Source organism: Canis lupus, chromosome 7 (assembly GCF_048164855.1).
Source record: "Canis lupus baileyi chromosome 7, mCanLup2.hap1, whole genome shotgun sequence".
Classification (NCBI taxonomy): domain Eukaryota; kingdom Metazoa; phylum Chordata; class Mammalia; order Carnivora; family Canidae; genus Canis; species Canis lupus.
Genome location: NC_132844.1, coordinates 48428131 through 48441824, shown reverse-complemented (window position 1 = coordinate 48441824; position 13694 = coordinate 48428131). Strand labels below are relative to the sequence as shown.

The window sequence follows — 13694 nt, the reverse complement described above, 5'->3', positions numbered from 1 at the left end:
ATGGATTCTAAATATATTGATGTGTGCCAATCCACTGTGATCATTATTCTTACTGATCAGGCAGTAGGAACCTCTCCTAGTTGACCCTTGGTCCTTCTGACAAGACCTCAGTAATCTTTGATGCTTCCTTGCTTTCTGGTTTGACAGGATGCTCCACGTTCATTCTACATTTCTTGTTCCAGATCTGGATCAGCCATCTCTCCTAGGAGTCTGTGATGGCTGCTGAGGATGCTTCGACTTGATCCCCTCCACGCAGCCAGTACACTCCCAGCTGCTGCTAATATTGACTACTAACGGCTCATATCTGCCCCTTTTTCAAGGAACTCCCCTGGGCTACACCCAGATTCCTCACACCCCCATCCCGGCAGCCCATGGCCAGTGACTAACTGAACTGAGGAACTAAAGGGTCACTTCAAGTTGAGACTAACTCTAGGGGGTAATTCATGCACTAGAGCCCAATGTAAGTCCAGGCTGAAATTAGTCTCCAGCCAAGCCTTTGTCCATGCTTATTAGCTTTTGCCCCTCGCCCTATCCTGCTTCCCTTATTCTCCTCCTGAGAGCTCTCCTTCAATAAATCACTTTCATAAGACTGTCCCCTCTCCTCAGGTTCTCATTGAAAAACCCCTACCAAAGACAGAGCATTAGTTTGTTTCCCTAAGAAATGATATTAGGATACTATGATAAGGGCATTACTACTGGATTGGTCATTGTTTCTAGACCTGTTCAGTGGAAACAGAACAAGGAAATAATTCTTTTAATGAAAACATCCATTATGAGGTCAAACTGATATTTCCAACTCAATTTTAGGATAACAGGAATTTAGCTCTGATTTTATACCTGCAACTCTTCTCTCTCCCCCTGAAAATCCCGGCTACTAATAATATCAACATATCTATCTGCTAAATAAAGTTTCTAATGTTTTTTGATACAGAATAGAAATTGATCATGAAATAATACAATCTTTCAAATTAATATCAAGTTGACATTGTTTTAGAACAATACTGTTCATTCCATGTTTAATTCATATGCAAATGATCATACAATAGCCTTTAAAACCTCAAATAATAATTTATACTCTAAGTAGTTTCCATTTTTAAGAGTAATGATACCAACTTTCACTTATATGAAATATGTCTTGCCATCTGATATTCAATCTATCATCATGCCCATACCGTGCACACAAGAATATGTGTGCAGTTAGCAATTAGCAATTCAGTCCTTTTCTTGGCATTTACTACTTGTAATTATCTCTTCTGTACCTTGTGCTGTTCATACTTCATGATAATTTTATTTAAAATAAGCTAAATGGGGGCGCCTGTGTGGCTTAGTTGGTTAAGCAACTGACTCTTGGTTTTGGCTCAGGTCATGATCTCAGGGTCGCAAGATCGAGCCCTGTGTCTGGCTCTGTCCTCTGAGAGACAGTCTGTGCTTGAGATTCTCTCTCACTCTCCTTTCTCCTTCTGCCCCTTCCCCCACTCACTCACTCTCTCTCTCTCTCTCTCTCTCTCAAATAAATAAAAAAAATCTTTAAAAAAATAAATCAAATTAAATAAGCTAAGTGTAAATCTCCTCTGATGTTATCATTGGAGCCCTTATTCTATTAACCATTATTCTTATTCTTCTGCCTCCTTGCCTGCAGTTGTTGTTTAAACTCAATTTCTCCTTAATTGCAGTAAAATACACAAAACACAAAATTTATCATCTTAACCTTTTCTTAGTGTACAGTTCAGTAGTTTTACGTATATTCATGCTGTTGTGCAACCATCACTACCATCCACTTCAGAACTCTCTTCATCTTGCAAAACTAATAAAAACTGTTCCAGTTAAACAACTCCCCATTCTCTCTTCCCATCAGTCCCTGGCAACCACCACTTTACTTTCTGTCACTATGATTTTGCTATTCTAAGTATTTCACAGAAGTATAATCATACAGTATGGATTCTTTATTTGTGACTAGCTTTTTTCACTTAATATAATGCCCACGAGGTTCACCTATATTGTGGTATGTGTCAGAATTTCCTTACTTTTTAAGGCTGAGTAATATTCCATTGCATATTTAAGTCCTAACAACACAAGAGTTAGGAGCACCAACTTCCCACACATTCAAAATCCACATATAACTTTGACTCCCCCAAAACTTTACTAATAGCCTGATGTTGACTGGAAGCCTTACCTATAAGAAATAGTTGATCAGCATATGTTTTGTGCATCTATTATATACTGTATTCTTACAATAATCCCTAACTTTTCTTAATTTTTTCAGTATTACTAAGCCATGAGTTTATCTACGAGTTTTTTCAAATTGTTGCATATCTCCAAAAAAATTCTCCAATGTATCCATATAAAAAAAAATCCCCACATATAAGTGGACCTGTGCAGTTCAAACCTGCATTGTCCAATGTTGCTTCTACGTTTTGACTAGTATAAGTAATGTTACCATAAACATGGGTGTACACATATCTCTTTGAGTCTCTGCTCTCAATTCTCTTGATTATATATTAAGAAGTGGGATGGCTAGATCCTATGGTAATTTTATTTTAAGTTTTTTGAGGAACTGTCATACTATTTTCCATAGCAGCTGCACCATTTTACATTTCCAGTTATAATGCACAAGAATATTTCAACTTAATTTTAACACCAGATTAAATTAAGTATCTAATTTTCATTTATCTTAGTGTTGCTGAGCTATACATAGTGGGAATCAATGCTGATAAGTCAGTGATATTCCCCAGCAACAGAGTCAATTGCCTACTTTACCATTTGATAGGTGAGCAAGATGTATGAAGGCTGTGGCATGAACTAGGTAGTATTAGACCAAAGCAGACTTGCCAATACATTGATACCTTAGGGTGGCCAGTACAGACAATGCATAGGGTGAGCAGGCTCTCAAAAATATATAACTAATACTCCCTGGGAATGAATCAGGTTGAGAAAATGAGTAATTCCTACAGCCTACTGGAATCTATATTTTTGTCCCTTAATATCTGACCAAACTCCCCAGGTATTATCTGAGTCAGAGCTCACCCAAACAGATTACGGGGATAAGTGATGTCTGTCTTTATCTAGACTGATAACTTTGGGTCAGTCCCTTACTCGCTGAGACTCAGTTCTGCCAGACTGGGTTAACAGTGTATGCCCAGGGTACCTGAGTGGCTCAGTGGTTGAGTGTCTGCCTTTCGCTCAGGTCATGATCCTGGAGTCTGAGGATCGAGGATCGAGTCTCGCATCGGGCTCCCTGTGGGAAGCCTGCTTCTCCCTCTGCCTATGTCTCTGCCTCTCTCTGTGTGTCTCTCATGAATAAACAAATAAAAAGTCTTAAGAAAAAATGTGTGTCCTACCCAATGCACAAGTTGGTTGTGCAGATTAAATAACATAATGAATATGAACATGCTTTAAAAAAAAAAATAGGAAGTGCTATTTAACTACAAAGTGCCACTACTGCAAAGCAATAATTTTCCTGAAACATTACTGTCATTTTAAGAACTGACCTCCCTTCGCCCAAGGAACAAACTAAGCTCTCTTTGGATATATTCAATTTCCATAGTTTGATTTTCTTGAACCATAATCATCAGCTGAGGGGGTGGCGGGAAGGTGGTGGAAGAGGGTGGGACCACAGGGAGAAACCAGACAGAACCTTGCCACTCACCAGGAGGTGGTTTAAAGGAGTGTACCAAAGGTACTATGTAGAAAGGTTGAGAGATACATCTAGGACAAAAGGTCTATGGAAATAGAACTATGAATCTAGAAAACAAATAACTTTTTTACTCCAAGTACAACTAACTTGCTACTTTAGAGATATCTAACAATGGGTGATCTTACCACTGGAATGAAGTAAATCTTGCATTAGGGGAAGCTCTGAATCAGATAAGCTCTAAGACCCCATCAAACTTTAACATTTTGATTCCCAAGGACTGACAGTAACATAGTAGCAGATAGGCCAAGCTGCTCCTTCTTCACAGAGGATACAAGGAAGGGTTTTCTATTATAACCCAGGGGATTGAGGACAAAGATCAAGCAGTAACCACAGGCAAAGAGCTGTTAAATGCCAAACAGAATTCCAAAGGAAGCTACAAGGGTGTTCTTTAAAATAAAGGAATTTATACCCACCCACATTTCCCAACACCATTTAAAGACCATCTTTGAAAGGGCTTTCTTTTCAGTCCTTTGATCTACAGTTGTTCAGGAAAATTTTGGAGGTATAAGTGGCTACCTAACAGTCTAATACTTGAGTTTTCTTCAAGCTTCCTTTGCTCGGAGCTGAAAGAATTAAAAGTTTTTTTGTTTTTTATTTATTTATGATAGTCACACAGAGAGAGAGAGAGAGAGAGAGAGAGAGAGAGAGAGGCAGAGACATAGGCAGAGGGAGAAGCAGGCTCCATGCACCGGGAGCCCGACGTGGGATTCGACACCGGGTCTCCAGGATCGCGCCCCGGGCCAAAGGCAGGCGCTAAACCGCTGCGCCACCCAGGGATCCCGAATTAAAAGTTTTTAAGACAATAGGTAACCCAGCAGATGAGAAAGATTTAAAAGGAATAGTAACAGGCCTTGCTGTAGTCGAAATGCTGACCTGGGAAAGAATCACAAGTTAGAAAGATATGTTTATTTTTCTCCAAGCAAAGCACACGAATCCCTTCACCAAGTTAATCCTGGTTTCATGATGTTTGAGAAATTAAATTCTATCTGTATTAGCACTGTTCATTTAACAATCCACCTACCTTGCATGCTTCTGTACATCCATTATTCTTATACCTATTGTTAACAAATTTATAGTAAATGAAATCTTTTGTAAGATTATGTAAGGGAGGCATAGCAAATCACAGCAGACTCAGTAAGTTGCTGGGGTGTAATTCAGTAAATCCTTTTGAGGCAGTTAGCAAAAGAAATTTGACTTTATTAGTTTAATTCACTCTCTAGGGACGCCTGGGTGGCTCAGTGGTTGAGCGTCTCCCTTTAGCTCAGGGCGTGATCCCAGGGTCCCAGGATCAAGTCCCACATTGGGCTTCCTGCATGGAGCCTGCTTCTCCCTCTAACTGTGTCCCTGCCTCTCTCTCTGTCTCTTGTGAATAAATAAATAAAATCTTTAAAAAAAATAACTCACTCTCTAGAATTCCAAAGAGAAAAGGAAACAAACATTTCCTTTAGAAGCTTTGTATTTGCCAATTAATTAAGCCAAAGTAAGGTATGAGCTGTACAGTCAAGCTTTCCACTGAAAGGGAAGTGTCCTAAGGTTATGCAAATAAAGCTGGGCTCCTGGTCCTACATATTTGAAAAGGAAGGGGAAGACCATTTAATAATCTAAGCAGGAAAGGAACAGAGAAACATCCTGCTATATTTTTAATGAGCTCAAGGATGTGTAGTTAGCTTTTCCACACTGTAGCAAGTTCCCAACTACAAAGATGACCTGAAATCCTGTTAATACTAATTTTTAAAAAATTAAAACTATGCAGTGTTCCAAAATACCTTGCAGCTTTACAATGAGTGCACAAGCAAGTGGAGATAGGGGCAGAGGGAGAAAATCTTCAAGCCGACTCCCATCTGAGCAAGGAGCCTGATATAGGGCTTGATCTTGAGACCCATGAGATCACAGCGCATGAGATCACAACCTGAGCCGAAACCAAGAGTTGGAGGCTTAACCAACTGAGCCACCCAGGTGCCCCTCCAACAGAGATTTATAACCTGAACATATCCAAATTGGAAATTTGATTTTGACTCAGCAGCTCAAACCTTCTTCTTCTTCAGTGTTTACCATTTCAGAAAGCAGAACCACTAGTTATCTGTGTTAAGCCTACCTGTTCTCTAATTCCTGAGTCAAAATTATCAGGCTTAATAATCCAGTTACTTGTGGTGGGAGCCTCATGGGCCAAAGTTTTGCCAGCAGGGGGAGCAAGCTACAGCTTGGGCTATGACCTGGGAGCACAAGCAATCTTTAATCAGATATTCTTGCACCTCCGTGAGAAAGTCTCAGAAATTCTAAGTCACAAGGAAATGCACTGTATGAAAAACTGGAATTAATGAGATGTAACAGGAATGGACTCTGTCCCTGATTATTTGCAAGTGCTCTAAAATTTTAATTTCCCCTCATCCCACCCCCAACACAAACACCTAAATACTTCTTAAGGCTAAGTGTTGTTATATATTAACAGGTGCGCATGAGAAACCAAGAGATAGAAAGACTCTTGTTACTCCCTACAACAAAAAGAGAGGATCAATAAAATGCATGGCAAAGGGCACCTGGGCGGCTCAGTGGTTGAGCGTCTGCCTTTGACTCAGGTCGTGATCCCAGGGCCCTGGGATCGAGTCCCACATCAGGCTCCCTGCATAGCTCCTCTTTCATGGCCTCAGCAATTCTTACCAGGACCCAGTAAGACCAGTGCCATCTGCTGCCTATTTGGGCTAGGAATGGTAGACAGGCAGGCTTCTCTTGAAGGTTAGCAGAGTACCTGAGCCCTGCCCACACCTTTACAAATAGTCCTTTCATTAAACTCTCTTCAGTTAAATTCTCTTAGCATGCTACCTGTGTCTTTCCAGTTACACAGAGCAGAACTTGAACCCATGTCCATTTTCCTACAGGGCCTGATTTTTTTCACTTGAATAATTGCTATGTAGGAGATCTGTACAAAGTACTGGGGATCAAAACAAAAAGTATCTCACTATGATAGAAAGGATCAGAAAAGACTTTCTTGAACAAATTGCTTGGTTATGAGTCAATCTTAAGGGGCGAACTGTAATTCACCAGGCAAACAGAGAAGATAGGCATTCAAAGACAAAGTGGATACCAATTTCAAAGTCACAGAGGATTACATCTTATTACCCAAGGCAATTACATACAGTGCTCATGAGACAATAATGGTGGTTGAGGGTTTCTAAAGTGTGACAATAATCACTTATAAAACCTGAGCCTCATGGGAAGATTAGAAGCTGCAAGGAATTAGCTAGATTCTGAGCAAGAGAACCAATGTGCCTTTTGTTTACCTTCAACAGATCCCAATCACAGAAGATAAATTCAACTATTTAGCATAATATATAATACCTTAGGATCTAGCCCTGCCTGACTCAACCAGTCTCATCTACCAGCACCACCTCCAGCTGTTCCTTGAGAATGCCATACCTTTTCATACCTCTGTGCTTTTGTACAAGGATCTTCTCATCAGAGATACCTACCTCCACTTTCCACCTGATAAATCCATTTTTCAGGACTAATCTCAGGCATCTGCTTCCCTCTAAATATTTCTGACCATTCACAGTGCTTCCATAGTCCCTGTTCATAACTGCACAATAGCATTTTCATAACACAGACATGCATCAGATTTCCTTGTTTGCATGTCAGTCCACTGACTCAGCTGTGAGTTCCTAGAGCCCATGTAGAAGAAGGTGACAGGTTGGAGAGCTAAGTGCTTGGGTTCTAGAACAGGCTGCTTAAATCCAAATCTTAGACTCTATCACAAACAGCTAGTTAAACCTGGGCCTATTATTTATAATCTCTGAGCCTCAGTGTCATCTTCCATAAAATGGTAATAATAACAACACCTACTTCACAGGGTCATTAAGTGAGTCCTATTATACAGTGAATCCTCAAGAACTGTCAGTTATTAATATATACCTATGTATCCCTTATTTCCTATATAAAAAAGCTCATGTTTATTAAATGAATAATTTTTCCTACCACTTCATATTAAATATCACATAGATACCAAATTCTACACAGTTTGTTTCATTAAACCATTGAAAAGAAGACTCTCATCTCTAAATATAAGCTTATTTTACCATTGGTCCAAGATACACAGGACCTTTCCTATAAAGGAATTTAGCTTCTTGCCATTGTCACTGGCCTATTCACTGAGTCAGATATTCTCCTGGCCTTCTAGCAACCTCCACTTTGCCAGCAGCACAGTTTCCCCCACAGAAGGGCAGTTCTGTCATAATAATTTACAAAAACCTATTATCAAGTCAAATCTTGGTGGTTCCCCTAGGTTAGCATGAGAGATCACAAAAACAGGCTCCCCACAACATAGGAGTGAACCACAGGGAAAAGTCTTTTTAATGCTAAAGCAATGTAAAATTATTTCAGTTATGAAATATTTTTTGGAAAATTTTACAGTGGCATTTTCTAACCCCCAAATCTGTAACCATCACAACCTGGGAAAAAAGTCCATGTGTGAGAACCCGAACCAAGAAGAAATATCAGAGCACACAGAAGAATGTGGTCTCTCTGGGCTCCGTGTGAGCCCAAATTTCCAGGTAAGGTAGCTGCAGCCAACAGAGACACAGCATTTGGTTAGAAAAGGACAATGCTGCTTGCTGCCTTGGACCAAAACAAAGGCCAAATCTGAGAAGGCTAGCACACTTACTGTCGCCCTGGCTGGCTACAGAGGCCAGTACCAGCCTTATGGGCCAAAGAGACACCTCCCGTTGGAGCTCAGCTACCGCCCCAGATTCCAGCCTTACCTTTCTGTCCTCTACTTCTCTTATGCTGATACTGGCTTCTTGTTGCCCCTCTTCATCAGCTCGGATCTCATCATTATTGTATCTCAGCTTACTGACTCTATGGCCCCTGCTCTCATTCTCGACCCTCGCTCTAATATAGCTTAGAATTCACCAGTTTTTAAATCACCCCATCTGCAGTGGCCAGCTCTGGCTTCTTTGACAACTCTCTGGTCCAGCACTTTCTGTGAAATCACACTCCTTCCTGGAATTCATATGGGTTCAGAGCACTTACTGAGGGAAACAACAATAGAGTAACCTGATGATTTAATCTGACAATGTTTTAAAACTAAAAGAACTGTCATACCATGGATTTAATATCCTTATAAAAGTTCTCTACTTACAGGTCTTCTGGTTGAAGCACCTTGAATGGAGTGATAGAATTCTGGTTGGACTCGGCTATTTTTCTTGATTCTTCGTTTCCTCACAGAAATCTCTTGCTCACTTTGATGGTGAACTTCCACCACAGGCTTGGCTTCTTCCAGGCGAGCAGCCGCAGCCGCTGCTGCTCGTCTTCTAAGATGCCGAGGGCTTGCTCTGAATCCCTGTAGTGGAACACAAACCCAAACAAGTCCAGATTTGTATTGAGTTATTTTCTGGTCAGTCTATAGGGCTACTTATACAAAGAGCTTCAAAAGTCACCAAGCTCAATGAGATCCTTTTACATTTCTGATGTAGAAGGAGGCTCAAACCACAAGCTTATGTATTCTGTGAAGCACCTCAGTGTCTCAGAGCCCAGAGTGACCCTACAATAAAACATGCTTTTAATTCAGTAAAGCCAGGGGCCCCTGGGTGGCTCAGCCAGTTAAGCATCTGACTCTTGGTTTCAGCTCAGGTCATGATCTCAGGGTCCTGGGATGGAGCCTGGCATCTGACTCTGTATTCAGCAGAGAGTCTGCTTGAGATTCTCTCTCTACCTCTGCCTCTCTCTTTACCCCTTCCCCACCTCATGCACACATGCACACCCTCTCTCTCTCTCAAATAAATACATAAATCTTTTAAAATAATAATAATTCAGTAAAGCCAGTTTAAAAAAAAAAACAGCAGGTAAGAACATTGCTTTACTTATGTGTATTTACATCAGACTACGTGTAAAGGAGGGCTATTTCCACTTGGGCATGAAGGCTCATAAAGGAGCAGGGCTGCATATTGTTACATGGCAAAGTGTCACCCTGCATTCCTGAGAGCAGACTCTGAAGGCAGGAAAGCAGGAAGGTAAAACATCATCACAAAACACCAAAAAGTGAAAATTCTAAACTAAGTGGAGGCAATGCAATAAAGGAATGAGTACAAGCTCAGTTAAACCACATTAAGCATTTGAGAATGCATGAGTTTGGAAAATATCAAAGAATTACATAAAATGATCTCTGTCCTCATATAGCTTACAATTTCCCAAAGAGCAGAAATTCATATATATTCTGGCACGTGTAATTAAGAGTTAAAATGGGCAGTTGAGGACACAGTGCTGGCAGATCTCAGAGGAGCAATCAATGAATGAAACCGAAAATAGTCTATATTTGACTTAGTTGTGTGGGTGGCATTTGAAGAATGAACAGAATTTATATTCCAGGCAAGGGAAACAACACAAGGAATGAATGAATAAGTAAAGTGATAGATGGGTGGGTAACATATTTATGCAGCAATAGGAAACATTATATCACAACACAAGGATGAGCATATGAGCTATGCACGAAGTATGGTGGGAAATTAGAGGGTAGGGGAGTGTTAAATGCTCCACGGTGGGCTTCGGTGAGGTTGTGGGTCCTTCTAATGTTTTTTTTTTTTTTAAGATTTATTTATTCATGATAGACACAGAGAGAGAGAGGCAGAGACACAGGCAGAGGGAGAAGCAGGCTCCATGCAGGGAGCCCGACAAGGGACTCGATCCTGGGACTACAGGATCGCGCCCTGGGCCAAAGGCAGGCGCTAAACCGCTGAGCCACTCAGGGATCCCCTCGAATGTTTTTTTAAAGTATACTCCACACTGGGCGTGGAGCCTAACATGGGACTTGAACTCATGATGCTGAGATCAAGACCTTAGCTGAAAGAGTCAGATGCTTAATCCTCTGAGCCACCTAGGCACCCCAACGGTCTTAGGACTTTTAAAAGGTGTATAATAAAGGGCACTTGGGTGGCTTAGTGGTTAATGCCTTGGGCTCAGGGCATGATTCCAGGACCTGGGATCAGGGAGCCTGCTTCTCCCTCTGCCTATGTCTCTGCTTCTCTGTGTGTGTGTGTGTGTGTGTCTCTCATGAGTAAATAAAATTTTTAAATAAATAAAACTTAAAGACTGCAGTAAAAGCATTTAAAAAATGGAGGTTAAGAATTTCAAGGGGAGAAGCAGAAAGATGAGTGTGCACAGGGGGATTCCCACCAACAGACACTGGAGAAGGTCTGATTATGGAGACTCTGAATACCAGGCTGAAGGACAGGAAGAAGGAGAAAAAGGACAAACGTTGGGTGTGACCCACAAAGTCAAAAGTAGCACTGAGGTCAACAGAAATCAATAAGAAAGAAAGAAATGCAAATGGACTTAACAAAACTGAGGTCACTTGTTTGGGTGCTTTTCTCTCATCCCCAAATATATTGATCTATTCCCATCCCTTCTCTGTGTGCAAGCTCAGCTGGATCCTCTTCAACCCAAAATAGTCCCAGAAGATCCCCACAATTTCCACATAATCCAGAGACACTACAGCAGCTGTCAGAGAAGAGGATTAAGAAGAGGGAGCTGGGCCAATCCCTAAAATGCCTTCTGGAGCAGTTAGGACCAAACCATCAGAACCAACCACCACATGGGGCTGCCTTTTAAACATGCAGGTTCTTGGACATCCTTCCCAAACACACACGTGCACGCGTGCCCATGCTCTCTCTCCCCTTTCCTCTGCTCCCTTCTGAATTAGACTCTCTAGGAGTGAGGCCAAAAATGTCAGTTTTTGGCTTGGGTTTGGAGATTTTTTTTTTGGGGGGGGGGGGTGTCATTCTCCTTTTCCCTTTATTTATTTAATTACTTACTTAAAGATTTACTTTAGAGAGAAAGAGAGAGCATGAGTGGAGGGGCAGAGGAAGAGGGAGAGAGAGGCTCTCAAGCAGGCTCCACATTCAGTGCAGCCCCATACAGGGCTTCATCTCACAACCCTGAGATTATGACCCGAGCAGAAACCAAGAGTCAGATGTTCAACCAGCTGTGCCACCCATGCACCTCTCTTTTATTTTTTATTTTTATTGAAGTATAATTGACACACAATGTTACATTAGTTTCAAGTGTGTAAAGAACCTCTTTTTAACCAGCTCCTCTGGTATTTTTTCTGTACTTTGAAGACAGAACCTCTAGGAAGCAGAGCTCAGTCTTACCACTAGGTGGCACCAACTTCCACATCCCCTGCATTCTTGCTAGTTCAGAAATGTGTGCACTGGTGGAACTGACAAGTATTTGCTAATATACTGGTTTCTGTCACAGTGGTATGAGGTCAGTGTATTTCTTTGGTAAGAATGTAGATCCTTCTTCTCTTGTGTTCCTATGAATAATAAGCAACCGAATTTTGTTTAACTTGTATGATCACTAATACTTCTTCTGGCCTACAAATTCTAAAAACACTTGGGGGAAAAAAACCCATAAAGCTCCCTTAATGTGACAGCCTCAAAAAAAGATTAAGATCGGGGTGCCTAGGTGGCTCAGTGGTTGAGCATCTGCCTTCGGCTCAGGTCGTGATCCTGATGTCCTGGGATCAAGTCCTGCATCGGGATCCCTGCAGGGAGCCTGTTTCTCCCTCTGCCTATGTCTCTGCCTCTCTCTGTGTGTCTCTCATGAATAAATAAATAAAATCTTTTTTAAAAAATTTTTTTAAAGATTAAGATTAAACCATGTTGGTGTGGTCCTTCTGGACAGCAGTAGCTCAGTAAACACTGCATCCCTGTATGTACTCTGGAGAAATTCTACCAAGTGGGAAGGTGTTTAAGGTACCACATTACTTGTGATAATAAACATCAGAAACAGTTTAAACCATCCTTCCCTTAACTTCGTCATTTTCTTTACACTTCCAGATTTTTTTGAAGATCTGAGCACCACCATGTAGGCCTGCGTGATTTCTATCATAGCCAAATACACTGCACTATTTTTAAATAACTTTGTATAAGCACTACACTATATTGTACAGGGACTACAGCTAGCAGTCTCTGTCACTTACTACCTCTGTCACTTCCTAGTTGTGTGATCTTGGATAGTTACTTAACCATTTCTTCATCTGTAAAATGGTGATTAAAACAAGAACTTACTTCATAGGGCTGTTGAGATGAATAAATGAATTAATGTACGTCCTCAGAAGCACATCTGGTGTGTAGTGATACATAAGTGTTGGATATGATTATTACATATTTCACTTGTGTGAATAAAAGATTTTTTTAAAGATTTTATTTATTTATTTATTTGAGACAGAGAGAGTACAAGCAGGGGGAGGGGCAGGGGGAGAAGGAGAGAGAATCTCAAGCAGACTCCCAGCTAAGCAGGGAGGCTGATACGGGGGCTCAATCCCAGGACCCCAAAATCATGACATGAGCTGAAGTCAGATGCCTTTTTTTTAATAAATTTTTATTTATTTATGATAGTCACACAGAGAGAGAGAGGCAGAGACACAGGCAGAGGGAGAAGCAGGCTCCATGCACCGGGAGCCCGACGTGGGATTTGATCCCGGGTCTCCAGGATCGCGCCCTGGGCCAAAGGCAGGCGCCAAACCGCTGCGCCACCAGGGATCCCCTGAAGTCAGATGCTTAACTGATTGAGCCACCCAGATGCCCAATAAATATATTCTTGTTTTTGCTTTTGTTTTTTTTTCAATAAATATATTCTTAAAGACAAAATCATGTTATCAATCAGATATAAAAGGAAAATTAATCACATGATTGGTGCATCTTGCTGACAGACACACATGAAGTACCAACTACCCATGATCATCAGGAGAGAGAGTTCTTTGCTCCAGAGAATCCAGAGCACTTACTCTGTACAAGCTCTGTCATGGAGTAGGTAGGCAAATTACTTCTCTGTGCCTCAGTCTCTTCATCTGTCATATAATAATGCCTCTCTCAAGAAGTTATCATGGTGTTTAAATGAGATAATCCACATTAGGTACTCACAACAGTAAAAATGTAACAAAAGGTAGTCCATAAGTTATCATCATTATCACTACTATTTCATTTCCTAGATGTTGCAGCAGCAATTC

The 13694-nt window shown here is 41.0% G+C and overlaps 1 protein-coding gene across 19 annotated transcripts in view; it reads right to left on the bottom strand.

Moving 5' to 3' along the window:
- The window catches only part of DST (dystonin), a 480723-nt gene that overhangs the window by 413977 nt on the left and 53052 nt on the right, over positions 1-13694 (bottom strand). For all 19 annotated transcript variants that reach the window (XM_072832497.1, XM_072832507.1, XM_072832502.1 and 16 more), the window contains exon 3: positions 8826-9026. In XM_072832497.1, coding sequence (XP_072688598.1) covers positions 8826-9026 — 201 coding nt within the window. The remainder of the gene's footprint in view (positions 1-8825; positions 9027-13694) is intronic.